Here is a 14,109-nt window from a genome sequence, read left to right on the forward strand (position 1 = left end):
ACCTAATCAATTACATTAATTGCTTGATTTTTAAATCGATTCACATTTTGTTTAACCGGAACGGAGAGAACATTACCAAGTCACGATGAGGTATAGGTCTTTGTCGATTTTGATAGTATGCCAAGTACAAAATAATAGGTTGGTCATAGAAAATTGAGATAAAAAAAGGAAACCAAAAACTAAAACTAAAAAAACCACACACTTATCAAATAGGCCAGTTAACTTTGATTGCAGTTGATATTCTGGTAAGATTTGATTTGATTTGGATATGAGTAATGGAAGGCAATGAAAGTTTGAATTTAGTTAAAATTTTCATAAGATTTGGTTTAGATGAGCTAATGCATGATGTTGTTTTGGAAAAGTGCCTACTTGATTGAGTTAATGCACATGTTAAATGGACCAGTCAAAATTAGTTGCACTTGAGCGAAAGATCACATGTAAGACGCTCGCGGGCGTAGTATGGGGTTGATGTAGTTATGGACCAAAAAATTGAGGTTTGCCGGGGCGGTGTATGACGATGGAGCTTCATTGCGATGCGTCGAAAGTTAGTAGGCACGGAAGGTACCTTGCTCTATCGCAGGCGGCCGGGACGGCCTCCCCAGCTCGCCGCAATGGTGGATCCGCCACTGGGTTGATGGGAGGTGAGGCGAGGCTACCAACTCCTCACTAGGAGTACTGATTTATTGTTGCAAATATTTTAATACCACGGAGAAAATATTTCTGAGATTTTTTTAAAGTTCTTACTGATAAGAGTTGCTTTGTAATTTCTTCAATCAATGGAATGGTCTGAAAAGTGTATCTGTATGCTTGTCAAGTTTGAATAAAGTTACAGGTCATTTAAGAGAAAAAAACACAGCCAAGAATAATCGGAGCTCTCTGCGCGTATTGGGTGGCCACGGCCCACGAACCTGTCCTATGCGTTTGGTCGACAATCTCTCGCAATGAGCGATAGATATGAGATCTCTGGTGATGTCGCAACGGGTCCAAACTAATTGCTTGTTTGAGAGGTTCAGCCTTTTCGCATCAAAAAGCTGGCCCAGACAAACCACTAAACCAGTGCCGTCCACGCCACACACACAAAAAAAAAAAGAAATATTAACACATCTGAACCACACACTCACGCGCCGCGTGACAGACAACACGAAAGACAAAAACATCACCCCTCCCCAATTCCAACCCTCTCTCCGCCTCACAGAAATCTCCCCCTCGCCCAAACCCTCGCCGCCGCCATGGCCGCAGCCACCTCCGCCGCCGTCGCATTCTCGGGCGCCGCCGCCGCGGCCTTACCCAAGCCCGCCCTCCATCCTCTCCCGCGCCACCAGCCCGCCTCGCGCCGCGCGCTCCCCGCCCGCGTCGTCAGATGCTGCGCCGCGTCCCCCGCCGCCACCACGGCCGCGCCTCCCCCCACCGCTCTCCGGCCGTGGGGGCCCTCCGAGCCCCGCAAGGGCGCCGACATCCTCGTCGAGGCGCTGGAGCGCTGCGGCATCGTCGACGTCTTCGCCTACCCCGGCGGCGCGTCCATGGAGATCCACCAGGCGCTCACGCGCTCGCCCGTCATCACCAACCACCTCTTCCGCCACGAGCAGGGGGAGGCGTTCGCGGCGTCCGGGTACGCACGCGCGTCCGGCCGCGTCGGCGTCTGCGTCGCCACCTCCGGCCCCGGGGCCACCAACCTCGTCTCCGCGCTCGCCGACGCTCTCCTCGACTCCATCCCCATGGTCGCCATCACGGGCCAGGTCCCACGCCGCATGATCGGCACGGACGCGTTCCAGGAGACGCCCATAGTGGAGGTCACACGCTCCATCACCAAGCACAACTACCTGGTCCTTGACGTGGAGGACATCCCCCGCGTCATCCAGGAAGCCTTCTTCCTCGCATCCTCTGGCCGCCCGGGGCCTGTGCTGGTTGATATCCCCAAGGACATCCAGCAGCAGATGGCCGTGCCTGTTTGGGACACGCCGATGAGTTTGCCAGGGTACATCGCCCGCCTGCCCAAGCCACCATCTACTGAATCGCTTGAGCAGGTCCTGCGTCTGGTTGGTGAGGCACGGCGCCCGATTCTGTATGTTGGTGGCGGCTGCGCTGCATCTGGCGAGGAGTTGCGCCGCTTTGTTGAGCTCACTGGGATTCCAGTTACAACTACTCTGATGGGCCTTGGCAACTTCCCCAGTGACGACCCACTGTCTCTGCGCATGCTTGGGATGCATGGTACCGTGTATGCAAATTATGCAGTAGATAAGGCTGACCTGTTGCTTGCATTTGGTGTGCGGTTTGATGATCGCGTGACTGGGAAAATTGAGGCTTTTGCAAGCAGGTCCAAGATTGTGCACATTGACATTGATCCAGCTGAGATTGGCAAGAACAAGCAGCCACATGTCTCCATTTGTGCAGATGTTAAGCTTGCTTTACAGGGGTTGAATGGTCTATTAAGTGGCAGCAAAGCACAACAGGGTCTAGATTTTGGTCCATGGCACAAGGAGTTGGATCAGCAGAAGAGGGAGTTTCCTCTAGGATACAAGACTTTTGGTGAGGCAATCCCACCGCAGTATGCTATCCAGGTACTGGATGAGCTGACAAAAGGGGAGGCGATTATTGCCACAGGTGTTGGGCAGCATCAGATGTGGGCGGCTCAGTATTACACTTACAAGCGGCCACGTCAGTGGCTGTCTTCGTCTGGTTTGGGGGCAATGGGATTTGGGTTGCCAGCTGCAGCTGGCGCTTCTGTGGCCAACCCAGGTGTCACAGTTGTTGACATTGATGGGGATGGTAGTTTCCTCATGAACATTCAGGAGTTGGCGTTGATCCGTATTGAGAACCTCCCAGTGAAGGTGATGATATTGAACAACCAGCATCTGGGAATGGTGGTGCAGTGGGAGGATAGGTTTTACAAGGCCAACCGGGCGCACACATACCTTGGCAACCCAGAAAATGAGAGTGAGATATATCCAGATTTTGTGACGATTGCTAAAGGATTCAACGTTCCGGCAGTTCGCGTGACAAAGAAGAGTGAAGTCAGTGCAGCAATCAAGAAGATGCTTGAGACCCCAGGGCCGTACCTGCTGGATATCATTGTCCCGCATCAGGAGCACGTGCTGCCTATGATCCCAAGCGGTGGTGCTTTCAAGGACATGATCATGGAGGGTGATGGCAGGACCTCGTATTAATCTGAATTTCGACCTACAAGACCTACAAGTGTGACATGCACAATCAGCATGATGCCTGCGTGTTGTATCAACTACTAGGGGTTCGACTGTGAACCATGCGTTTTTCTAGTTTACTTGTTTCATTCATATAAGCTTGTACTACTTAGTTCCGAACCCTCTAGTTTTGTAGTCTATGTTCTCTTTTGTAGGGATATGCTGTCATAAGATGTCATGCAAGTTTCTTGTCCTACATATCAATAATAAGTACTTCCATGGAATAATTCTCTGTTCTATTTTGAATCTTACATCTTCTTACAAACAGTGTGCTGGTTCCTTTCTGTCAGTGTACATGTCTTTCGTGTCTAGTGATGACATAACGCCCGATGGTGGGTGGACGGCAGGTTTTGACTGATGGAGGGTGAATGACCGGTGTTAGACGGGGAATTGATACTTTTTTTTTTGAAGAAATCTGAATACGGTTGGTTGGAAAAACAGAAGCATATACTTCAATCCATTTTATCGAGCCCACTATCCAGCCTAATTTATCAAGCAATAGACATAGGGTGTTGGCATTCTTCTCTTCATTCGTGTGTGCTGGGATCCTGGGAGTGATGTAGAACAGACAAGAGAGATTGGTGCTGATTGCTTCTTCTTCTGCTCCATTCTGTGATTATGGTTTTTGTTGCTGTTTATACAGAGAAAGAGAGATTGAGAGAAATATAGATTGTTTACTGATTGTGCTGCTGCTATTTCTACCGATTGTTGCTATTCTATGCAAATTGTTGTGATGGAAAGTCAACAAAAAATCAATCTTTTGCAAAGCGATGTCGGAATTGGTGACTGTTTTGCCTCTGACCTTGAGAATTGGCGTTTTATAGGTGGTGTATGCAGTTGCTGATGAAAGGCCACAGCTTGAAATTCCCGAAGGGCCTCTTGGCAAGTTAATTGCAGGTAATGATACTTTCTGAAGTGATGTTTTTTTCTTTCCAGGTTTCCAGTGGAACAAGTCTAGACTCACGTCAGCTTATTCTGATCTTTAGTTTCAGTTTAGGTACAGTTGTTCTTTTTACAGATTGCTGGGCAGAGCCCCATGATCGGCCGAGCTTCCAGGAGATCCTTGCTTGCTCGACTGCGAATAAGCTGAATATATATGATATTTTCGGCAGTTAGTAATGGACCTGTGCCATCAGCAAAGTGGCAGTTCATCGTCCTCAATGGTATGGCAGCTGAAATCTGTTTTTATCAAGTCAATTTTGCGGAACAGTTGGTAAGATATAACCTCCTGGGCTAATGGCAGTCTACAACTCTTGGTCTAATAGCTGAAGTGCTTTGACAAACTGTTTTGTCAATACTCTTCCGACACGATTGTTAGCAGAATACATATACGCGTTCAGATGTTCATAAAAAACAGTCGCTAACCGTTTAAGAGTTGTTCCGTAAAACGCGTGTAGGTGCTGTTCATGTTCCTCTCTTTGCAAGCATGAATTTACATTCTCTCTTTGATATCCAAGCTCTTCGATGTGTCAACTGTCAAGTTGTATTGCTACCGTGATTGAAGCATCCTGCATTCTCAAGCCCTGAGCTCATTTCATCATCCAAATGCAGTTTTCTTGAAAGAAGCTCAGATCCTGAGCTCATTTCATCATCCAAATGTAGTTTCGTTGTATGGCAGCAATTGTATTGCCACAAAAGGAGCTGTATTGGCCATGGATGCTGCATTTGGTCTTGAATACAGTATTTTATTTGATGAAATATTGCTTCAAATAATTCTTGCATGAGCTCTAAAGTCAAAAGTGCGATTTCATCACAGTACCACATATAGGCACATATAATCAGTCGAACATTGCCTTGGTTCGCACTGTTTAAGTGTGATATACAAGATGACGGTTATTCACTTGGAATTTGTATGCTTCGGATCGGTTTTGTTGCAAACCAGTGGATGGTAACCATGTCATGGTTTAACATAAGTGCCAATGGAATCTTGACAGTGGTGACCTGCTCACTTTTCCTCTTTATTGCTAACATTTTTGGCACTCAGGCTGCGCTTGCTTCGCCGTTTTGCAGCCGTTTACAAGCGGAAAAAATACCCCTGTAACGAAAACCGAAGGATCTACTTGGAATGTCGTTTTCGCATTGTAAACTTTACACCTGGTTTTAAGTTACAACTGTAATCCGCTTGCAATCCGCCTGTATCCAATACACTACTCCAGCCGTTGTTTTTTTCTTTCTTTGTATCCATAGCCAAACTGCCGAAGCAAGCGCCACAGGCCCGCATCGGCTCGACCAGAGAGCAAGCCGCCGCAGCTTGCCGGAGTACCGCCGTTGTTCACCGGAGTACCGCCGTTGTTCACCGAAGACACCATCGTCAAACGTCAACCCCGTAGCCTTCTGCCGCGTCGGCTCCATTGCGGTCCGTCATCGACGCCCAGCGTCCGCCTCTGCTACCATTGATGCCTGCACCTCGTCAGGGCCGCCGTCGCCGCCATGGACGCCCACCGCGGGCCGTCGCCGCCGCCATGTCCGGGCCGTCGTCGGAGCGCCACCAAACCTCCTTTGCGCGCCGCCATGACTTTTTTGGAGTTCCTGACGATACGAAGCGACAAACCGACCAACCAAGCGCACAGTACATATATGAAATATATTACTCCCTCGGTTCCTAAATATAAGTCTTTTAAGCGATTTCACTAAATGACTACATACAGAGCAAAATGAGTGAATCTACACTTTAAAATATGTCTATATACATCCGTATGTAGTCCTCTAGTGAAATCTTTAAAAAGACTTATATTATGGAACTCGGAGGAAGTAGGTTGTATTATACTAATCTCGAGTAATATACAAGAATAATCATATATGGATGTAAAACTTCTACCGGGATTCCAAGCGCGGCCTTAGAATATTCTAATGTCATTTGGATTCAGATCATTTTATACTCATGCATAAAACCTTGGCATCTGAAAGGTGGTTTGTGCGATTGCAACCCATCTTATATGTATTGGTGTTTGAACAGTTACTTTTCATCAAAGGAACTGCAGGGGCTGACCCCTGTGACCTGTAACCCGCCGGAGCCCTTTTTTGGGGAGGTCAACCGGTTAACTGATGCTGCTATGCATGCTTTCAGTGCCTCTTTTACAAGGACTAGCTAATTGCCTACATATTCTAGTGGTTCGACTCCTATAGTGTTCAACATAAATCTTACACCCATCATATTTTAGATTTTGATAAGATCTAATTTGATTTGACTGTACATGGGTTAACACTGTGACGTCTGTGACCCTCTTTCAACTTCTTGGCAATCAGATAATTCCACCAACTAGAGACATCACAAGGCTATGAGGTCAACTTCAAGATACGACTCAAAAAGACGTTCGTTTAATCTGGATTTCGTCCGTTTGGAACAATAAAATGAATGTTGGCAATTTTATCCATGGGTACAGATACCCACGGATACCATACCCACATGGACAGGGTATAGACATACTTTTATATCCATGAGTAGTATCCATACCCTATCCGTTAAGTCATCGGTAGATCACGGTTATAACCTTATTATCCATGGATATACTCGTATCCTATCCGTTTATATTGACATGTGGACCTTACCCGTGGAGCTCTAACATATGCTAGTTTGTGCTAGCTACCATTTGTGTTGGCTGATGGGTCATGTTTTTTATTTGATACTGTTGGATATTTGGTGAAGTGTGTCGTGAGCTTGTGAACCTATATTAAAGCTGTCACCTATTAACAATTTGAATTGAATTAATTGTCATGTACTCACCTATTTGTTATTGAGTTGAGATTAATCAATTTCTTTCTTGAATGTGTTGGTGATGAATGTAAAATTGTGAATAATTTGTGTACTGTGTGATAAAATCATTGGGTATCCAATGGATATGGGTACCCACCAGATATGGGTGGATACTGATATGGATATAATTTTATATCCATTAACTATACGGGTGTAGGTATGGTATTGCTCTACCCGCTCTTATCCTATCTATTGCCATCCTTAGCGCCCATGTACGGTTTGGACCGTCCACACATCGGTGCACCGAACATGCGGCCGTATCCCAAACATTGTTTGTGTTAGACTTAGAAAAAACACCCCAAAAGACATTGTAAATTAAAAAGAGGGATCGCAAAATAGGTTAAAACAAAAATATATAACAAACTTAATTAAACAGTCCACCATAGTCACGATGTGCACATAGTACTTAAGTTGAAATTAAAAAAACCAAACATAAAAAGGTAGTTTGGCCGCCCCGCGCGTCGATGCCGTCGCCGTCTTCATGCGCAACCGTCCTCGTCGTCGCTAACCAGGTCGATGTAGGGTGGGGTCGTCCAGAGGTGGGGTAGTGCCCCCCCCCCCTGAATGGGGCGGGTGAGTGTTGTGCATGTTGCGGCTGCGGCGGCGGTGATGGTGACCATGGCGCCCATGGACGCTCCTCCACGGCCTCCTCCTTCACCTCTACATTCACGTCCAACTCTGACACATAGACGTCTCTTGCGGTCGATAGCTCCAGCCTCTCCGAGACAACTCACAACTGGGGTCATGCGGCCAACCAAAATAATACTTTGTCCGTCCGAAACCGTACATCGGATGAAATATTTTTTATGAATACCTAGTTTTTTCTTGAAATAACTAAAATATATGTTGATCATTTCTGAAATCAATTGGAATGTGAATTGTAAAGCTTCAAAACGCCTTATATTTAGAAACAATGGGTGTATTTGGTAATTCTTCTTTGAGTTTTCGAATTTGTTTCTAAATTTTGGAAAAAATATCTCTTTTACTGTTGAAAATTAATTTTGGTATTTACCCAAAAATATACTCCCTCCATAAACGAATATAAGATTGTTTAGATCACTACTTTAGTTAAAAGCGTTTAGATCACTACTTTAATGATACAAATGCTTTTATATTAGTTTACAGAGGGAATACTTCATACAATTAAAAACAATGAAAATACACTTCAATTAATTACGTGGGAAGATTCCTTGTGAGTTACATTTTTTAGGCAAATCCTACTTAATTAATTACGTGGGAAGATTCCTTGTGAGTATTTTTTTTTTGACAGGAGTTTCCTTGTGAGTTGGCAGCAACTGGTTGGCTGAGAAGACTGGATCCTTTTGTTCTGGCCAGCAAGCGGCCACTCCCCCCCTTTCCGCGGCCTTTCAACACCGCTGCACGGCACGCCGTAGCTCGGCCCACGACCACGCCGGTGGCCGGCCAGGCCTCCGTTCCTTCCCTCCACGGCAGCACCAACCAATCTCCTCGTCCCCCACTCGGCCACATCCCCCAAAACTCCACAAAAATCTCCACCCCCAGTCCCCAAACCCGCCGCTCCGCCCGGAGGCAAGCCGCCGCCGCCAAGCCAACCACCGCTCCCGCCCGCCCGCCCGCCCGCGCGGCATGGCCTCCGCCGTCTCGCTCCTCCTCTCGTCCCCTTGCCCGCTCCGCCGCGCGGCCCCGTCCCTCCTCAGCCCGCCGGCGCCCCGCCTTCGCCTCCCCCTCCTCGGCCCCGCCCCGGCCGCCGCGACCGCGCTGCTGACGCGCCGCCCCCACGGCCTCCTCGCCCCGCCGCCGCGCGCCAACAACGACAACAGCGACGCGGTGGGGGCGCCGGACCGCCTGGTGGCCGCCGTCGCATACCTCTACCCGTTCCTCGACGGCGCGCACCACGGCCGCTTCCTCGTCGCGCAGTACCCGGTCTTCAACGCCCTGCTCAGCCCGCTCGGCCCCGCCGCGCGCCTCTTCCACTCCTCGCCGCTCACGCCCTTCCTCCTCTTCATCACCCTCTACTTCGCCGTCGTCCGCAACCAGCAGGCCTTCTCCCGCTTCGTCCGCTTCAACGCCATGCAGGCCGTCGCGCTCGACGTCCTGCTCATCGTCCCCGACCTCCTCGCGCAGTCCTTCGCGCCCTCGGGCGGCGGCATCGGCCTCGACATCTTCACCAGCCTGGAGAACACCGTCTTCCTCTTCCTGCTCGTCTCCCTCGTCTACGGCGGGGGCGCCTGCCTGCTCGGGATCACGCCGCGCCTGCCCATCGTCGCGGACGCGGCTGAGCGCCAGGTGATGTGAGCCTGCTCCAATCTTATCCACCACAAAGGGAAACGGAATCTGATATACCCCAACATCTTCATGCTTCATTCATGTTTTTGGACCTTAATTCACAGGTTTAGTATAGTACAGTCCTTGTTATGATCTTAGTTGTAAATTCAATGGATGGGATCATGGAAGGTTGATACAATGGCATTATAGTTCACTCCACTATATGACAAATCAGTTGAATTGTTATTATAACTTTTGATACAAGCTGCATCCTAGGACCTCTTCTACAACAAACAAAAAAATTGAGTTGAATGAGGGAGAAATACACACACATTGTACAAGAATCTGAACTGCATTTACAAAATCAGCAATAAGAAATTCCAGAAGAATTCTGCTGCTCTCCCAATACCATCTGTCCTTGGTATATGAATGAAGCTTAGGTTAGTAAAATGTAACTGCAATATAAATAAAAGAATTGCATCAATTGTGGTCATGCTGCTGCAAAGTCCTTGTCTGAACTTCACGATGAATGAATTGTCTAGTGCGGGACATAGCTTCAGTCGCACCGGAGCCTCTTGGTTACCTGGACAGGTTCTTTGCCTTTGTTAGCCTATGAAATGAAACAAAAATACCGGGTAAATGCTTGCTCTCTAGTTTTTGAGAACTATGAACAAGTCATAACATGATTTAGAAACTTTCTATACCGAACTTTTCCACTTTGACCAGTAAACATAAGTACATCGACGCATCATCATACCTTTGAACTGTCATGTATATGAGCATTGGCTCTTGTCCGTCGGTCCATATTGATCTCCACAGATATTTTAGCTTGAGACGGGTCTACGCCCGACTTCTGTAGAGCTTCCTTCAGTTTATGTAGCAACCTGTCATAAGTGAAAGCAGTGTTCAGTTAGATACACCATATACATTTCTAATGGTAGCCTTATGTAAGCAAAAATCGGACCAGGGGGCAGACCCTTGGGAGTAAGCACTAGAAAGACTCTGGCTGTCATCTTGAGGCCTTTGTGTATCATGCTTGGTTAGCACTCTGTTGCTTGCATCACAGTTTTGGTTCATGGTTGACATACTCAGCCACGGTAGCTGATTGCTAGGCATACTGTTCTCTGCATTTGAAGGCACCAGGCATGTTAAATATAGCTCTCACTATTTACGAAGAACCCTGGCTACTGAAAGGTAATTAAATAACACAGAAGGAGAACATAAAACTCTATGCCTAATCAGCTAAATACCTGCTATGTTCTGGGAAGAACTGGGGGCTGCGCTAGTTTCTCTTACACTTTGTGTGCTGAAGAGAGAAGCAGCAGGTGCACCTGCAATCCCCTTGGAACTGTATTGCTCTTTGTTCATGTCCTCTGTGGTAGCTGATAAGCCTCCTCCTTGGACTTGACTGATGTTCTGTGAAACCATGATAAAAGAAACAAATGAAGGCACTTGGCGTTGATGTATGATGGGTTCGCTTTAAAATATAACTTTTGCGCTCTCTATCATTTGCAAGTCCAGTATTTCTGTGAAGGAATTACCTGTGTGTTCCTCCAGCGTGATCTGTAGTACACTTTGTCCTGCCAAGAAAGAAGGAGAAAGTAAGGTTTGAATCAAGTAACCTTGACTTTGCTTCTGGTAAAAACGTTGCATAATGTACTTATGGTTTACATACCCAGGGCATGCAGTTGGCATCGACGTTGTTCTGCTCCGGAATGCCTGACTCGTATTTTTGGCATTTCTCTTGCAAGAGCCTTATGTATTCAATGACCTGCAATGAAAATGTTTTTACATGGTGAAATTTCGCAAGTATAACCTACCAACTGATGTGCCGAATTTACGAGATATTCCGTATACCTCCAGAAGGAAAGAAGCTTTGTCCCTCTTCTGATCACAGTTGGGCAGGAGGTCTCGGAGTATGTCAAGCCTGAAAGAGAGCACGGATAGATACTTCTTAGAACGTTACGATCAAATCCTTAGAACGAATCGTTCTGGAATGGTATGCAGCACTGTGTTTACTTATGAGAGATCATGTCTGGATATATGCTCATCTCACTATTTCTACTGCTAGTGTGTTACAAGGTTCTAGCCTATGTACTCTGCACAATGCAATTCACTATGGGATTTTGATCTGATGATTAGCTTGCCTGTCATTTATCTTGGTCCTCCGCCGCTGCTCCGTAGCGGAATGCTTCGATCTGGGACTGCTGGGATCCTGATCGGCACTGCTGCCGCTGCTTCTCCCCTCTGCTCTCGACCCTGAACATTCACAGCAATCAGTGTCTGAACCCGCATGACAGTACCGTACCTTGGTTTGCTAATATCTGGTAACACCAAACATTTTGAAGCAATCGTCTGACCTCTAGATCTCTTGTTGTCGGTGCTAGAATCTTGCCACATTGTGGGTGTGGGTGGAGCACTACGAACCATGATCCCAGGCCGTGCTTCATGCGCAACCTCCATTCTGGAGCCATGAGACGCAGAAACGGACGCGTCCCCTCCGGTGCCAGCCTCTTCCATCGACCGAGCGTGAGGGAGTTGCCTGATGCTGAAGGTCCCTACGCCGCCCGGCAGCACGTGCTGGCCCAAACCTGTCGCGGTGCTCGCCTCGCCATCGCCGGCGCCCCCTGCCGTGCCGCCGCCGTTGGCTGGTTCAAGCGACTTCAGGGCTGCAGCAAAATGTCAAGTCTTCATGGGTTAGCATTAGCAAGCTCTCTCTCACACACACACATGCATGCTCGCTCAGGTGATCTGCAGGTACCAGGAGTGCATGCCGTTGTGGTCACCAAGATCGATCGGCACTTGGTATTCGACGCGAACAGGCAGGAGAATTGAAGAGAAAAGAGAAAAAAGGTAGAGATCACCGGCCTCAACGGAGATGCAAGCATACACGGCGACGGTACCTGCTTGTTGGTTGGGGCGCTGCCTGCGCGTGAACGGCGGCGAGCCCCCGGCGCGGAGCGAGAGGAAATCGTGAGCCGGCTCCTCCCCTGCGAATCACGCGTGCGCGGCGTCAATCGACGGAAGGGAGAGGGTAAAAGAGAGGAGAGGCCGATGGAACATGCATGCGGCGGCTGAGAGACAGGAAGTGAGGAAGACGGTGGAGTTTCTCGTGGCTGGCATGTGTTTGCTTACCTTGGAAGAGCTCCATGGCCGGGATGGGGTGCTCAGGAGATGTGTCGGGGCCGCCTGCCGTCGCAGCAGCAGCAGGAGGAGGAATGACGGTGCCTGGATCTTGCTGCTGGCTGGTACTCTGTACTCCAGTACTGGTGGATGGAATGTTCAGCGGGTTCGGGTGGCAGAGCTTATTATAGTCGGCACTGGGCAGAGTCGACGGAGGAGAGGCGATTGACAAGGGTTTTTAACAAAGTGGGAGCCTGCCTGTCTCCTTGCGCTGCCGTGTCTTCAAAAGTTTATACGCATACACAACAGCAATGTCTCTCTCTCTCTCTCTCTCTCTCCCCTCCACGTCTCCTGCTCAACGTAAAAACACAGGCAATTTTGTCGGCGTGGCGGCCGGTGATGCACGGCCGATCGCCGGTAATTGAGGAGGTACGGTACAAAACGGACAACGGCGGAGCAGATGGATGGATGGATGGATGGATGGATAGATAGATCCCGTGCGCGCGCGTCCTCTCTGGAGGAGAAGCGAAAGAAAAGGGAGCTAGCCAGTCACGTGCCGAGCCGCCGCCGACGAGAGGCCTTGTCGTGGTGGAGGTGGAGGTGGAGGTGGGTGGGCCTTTCCCTCTGTCTCCACCGCCGCACATGCCGATCGATCCAGGCGGCAGCTAGGCAGCTAGCCGGCGCGCGCATGCATGCGTGCATGCATGATCCCGCGCGCTCGCTCGCTCGCCATCTCGACGATCCCATGTCATGTCATGTCATGTCATGTGCCCAGCGGGTGAGCCAGCGGGACGCGGATCGTCGGCACGGCACGCGTGATCCGTGCCGCGCGTCGCCATGATGGGTGCTCACCGTGCTCTGGCTTTTGGCTTTTACAACCCCGATCGATCGGAGACGGCAGGGAAGGCGAGGATCTACCTACCGGCCGCCCGGCATGTTTCAACCGCCGCTAGCTGTCTCAGATCAGAAACCGCCAAAAACAGCCGGCCGGCCGGGCCGGGAGATCAGGGTTGATCGATCCACTCATCCCTGCACTGTCCCTGTCAGCCGTGCATCAACGTAGGTGCCGCTTCCGCCGCCCGTGCACGTGCCGGCAGTGGGGCTCGCTCTTCTCATGGTCATGGGTCCGCCCGTCACCTCAGCTCAGGGGAACGAACACGACGTCCCTATCACTCACCATGCCGCGGTGCATGCATGAACCGCTCAGCCGATCGCGTCTCGTGCCTTCCGCACGGCACCACCACCAACAGCTGCCTGATGGCACGTGAAAGAGAGATCCGATCACGGACGCCTCGCGAGCGTCAGATCAGATCAGGTCAGGTCAGAACGCCTGTTTGGTTGCTTAACAAATCTGGCGAGGTGAGGTGACGGAGCAGCGGCGACGACGACCTTTGTAGTTCTAGCTACGACAAGTAGCTCGAGATCAAGCTGGGGTTCATGAACCCAGTGCAGTGGCTACCTACCTAGCCTAGGTAGCAGTACGTAGGGGTCAAAACTAGGACCTGGCTAGGCTAGCTCACGCAGCAGCAGCAGCAGCAGCTTGGCGCAAAGTCGTTGAGCGACAAGGCAAAAACGACAAGCTGGGTGCGTGCATGTGGCCCGCGCAGCCCCACGAAGCTTCCCGGCCGTTTCCTCTTGAGGCATAGCGACACACGATTACACAGTGCAGCAGTAGTAGCATATCTGGATCGATCTGAGAAATGATTTGTAGTAGGATGGATCCCATCATTGACAGCAAGGGAAGAGAGGAGCGGTCGATCGGCGTGGCCGTGCCTCTGAGCGCGCGGAACA

At 49.5% G+C, this 14,109-nt stretch overlaps 3 protein-coding genes across 4 annotated transcripts; 2 read left to right on the forward strand and 1 right to left on the reverse strand.

Moving 5' to 3' along the window:
- The first annotated feature begins 1,128 nt into the window (after window positions 1-1,128).
- Window positions 1,129-3,421, forward strand: LOC123401036 (acetolactate synthase 1, chloroplastic). The gene has a single exon (XM_045094753.1). The coding sequence runs from the start codon at window positions 1,230-1,232 to the stop codon at window positions 3,162-3,164; it is 1,935 nt and encodes a 644-aa protein (XP_044950688.1). The 5' UTR covers window positions 1,129-1,229; the 3' UTR covers window positions 3,165-3,421.
- Window positions 3,422-8,556: 5,135 nt separating this feature from the next.
- LOC123404247 (protein TIC 20-v, chloroplastic-like) lies at window positions 8,557-9,444 on the forward strand. Its single transcript, XM_045098164.1, has one exon. It carries the CDS (start codon window positions 8,557-8,559, stop codon window positions 9,223-9,225), a length of 669 nt encoding a protein of 222 aa, XP_044954099.1. The 3' UTR covers window positions 9,226-9,444.
- On the reverse strand, window positions 9,420-12,578 carry LOC123404245 (transcription factor BIM2-like). Of its 2 annotated transcripts, XM_045098163.1 has the most exons (11): window positions 12,331-12,578; window positions 12,099-12,185; window positions 11,556-11,864; window positions 11,343-11,454; window positions 11,053-11,122; window positions 10,871-10,966; window positions 10,737-10,775; window positions 10,446-10,611; window positions 10,172-10,319; window positions 9,953-10,079; window positions 9,420-9,805 (listed from the first exon to the last, which is right to left on the reverse strand). In XM_045098163.1, the coding sequence occupies exons 1-11, from the start codon at window positions 12,344-12,346 to the stop codon at window positions 9,752-9,754; spliced, it is 1,224 nt and encodes a 407-aa protein (XP_044954098.1). In that variant the 5' UTR covers window positions 12,347-12,578; the 3' UTR covers window positions 9,420-9,751. The 2 variants fall into 2 exon arrangements, with proteins under 2 accessions (XP_044954098.1, XP_044954097.1); XM_045098162.1 differs by lacking the exon at window positions 12,331-12,578 and having other exon boundaries at window positions 11,957-12,179.
- Between the last annotated feature and the right edge of the window lie 1,531 nt (window positions 12,579-14,109).

The sequence above is a fragment of the Hordeum vulgare genome, chromosome 6H, assembly GCF_904849725.1.
Source record: "Hordeum vulgare subsp. vulgare chromosome 6H, MorexV3_pseudomolecules_assembly, whole genome shotgun sequence".
NCBI lineage: Eukaryota > Viridiplantae > Streptophyta > Magnoliopsida > Poales > Poaceae > Hordeum > Hordeum vulgare.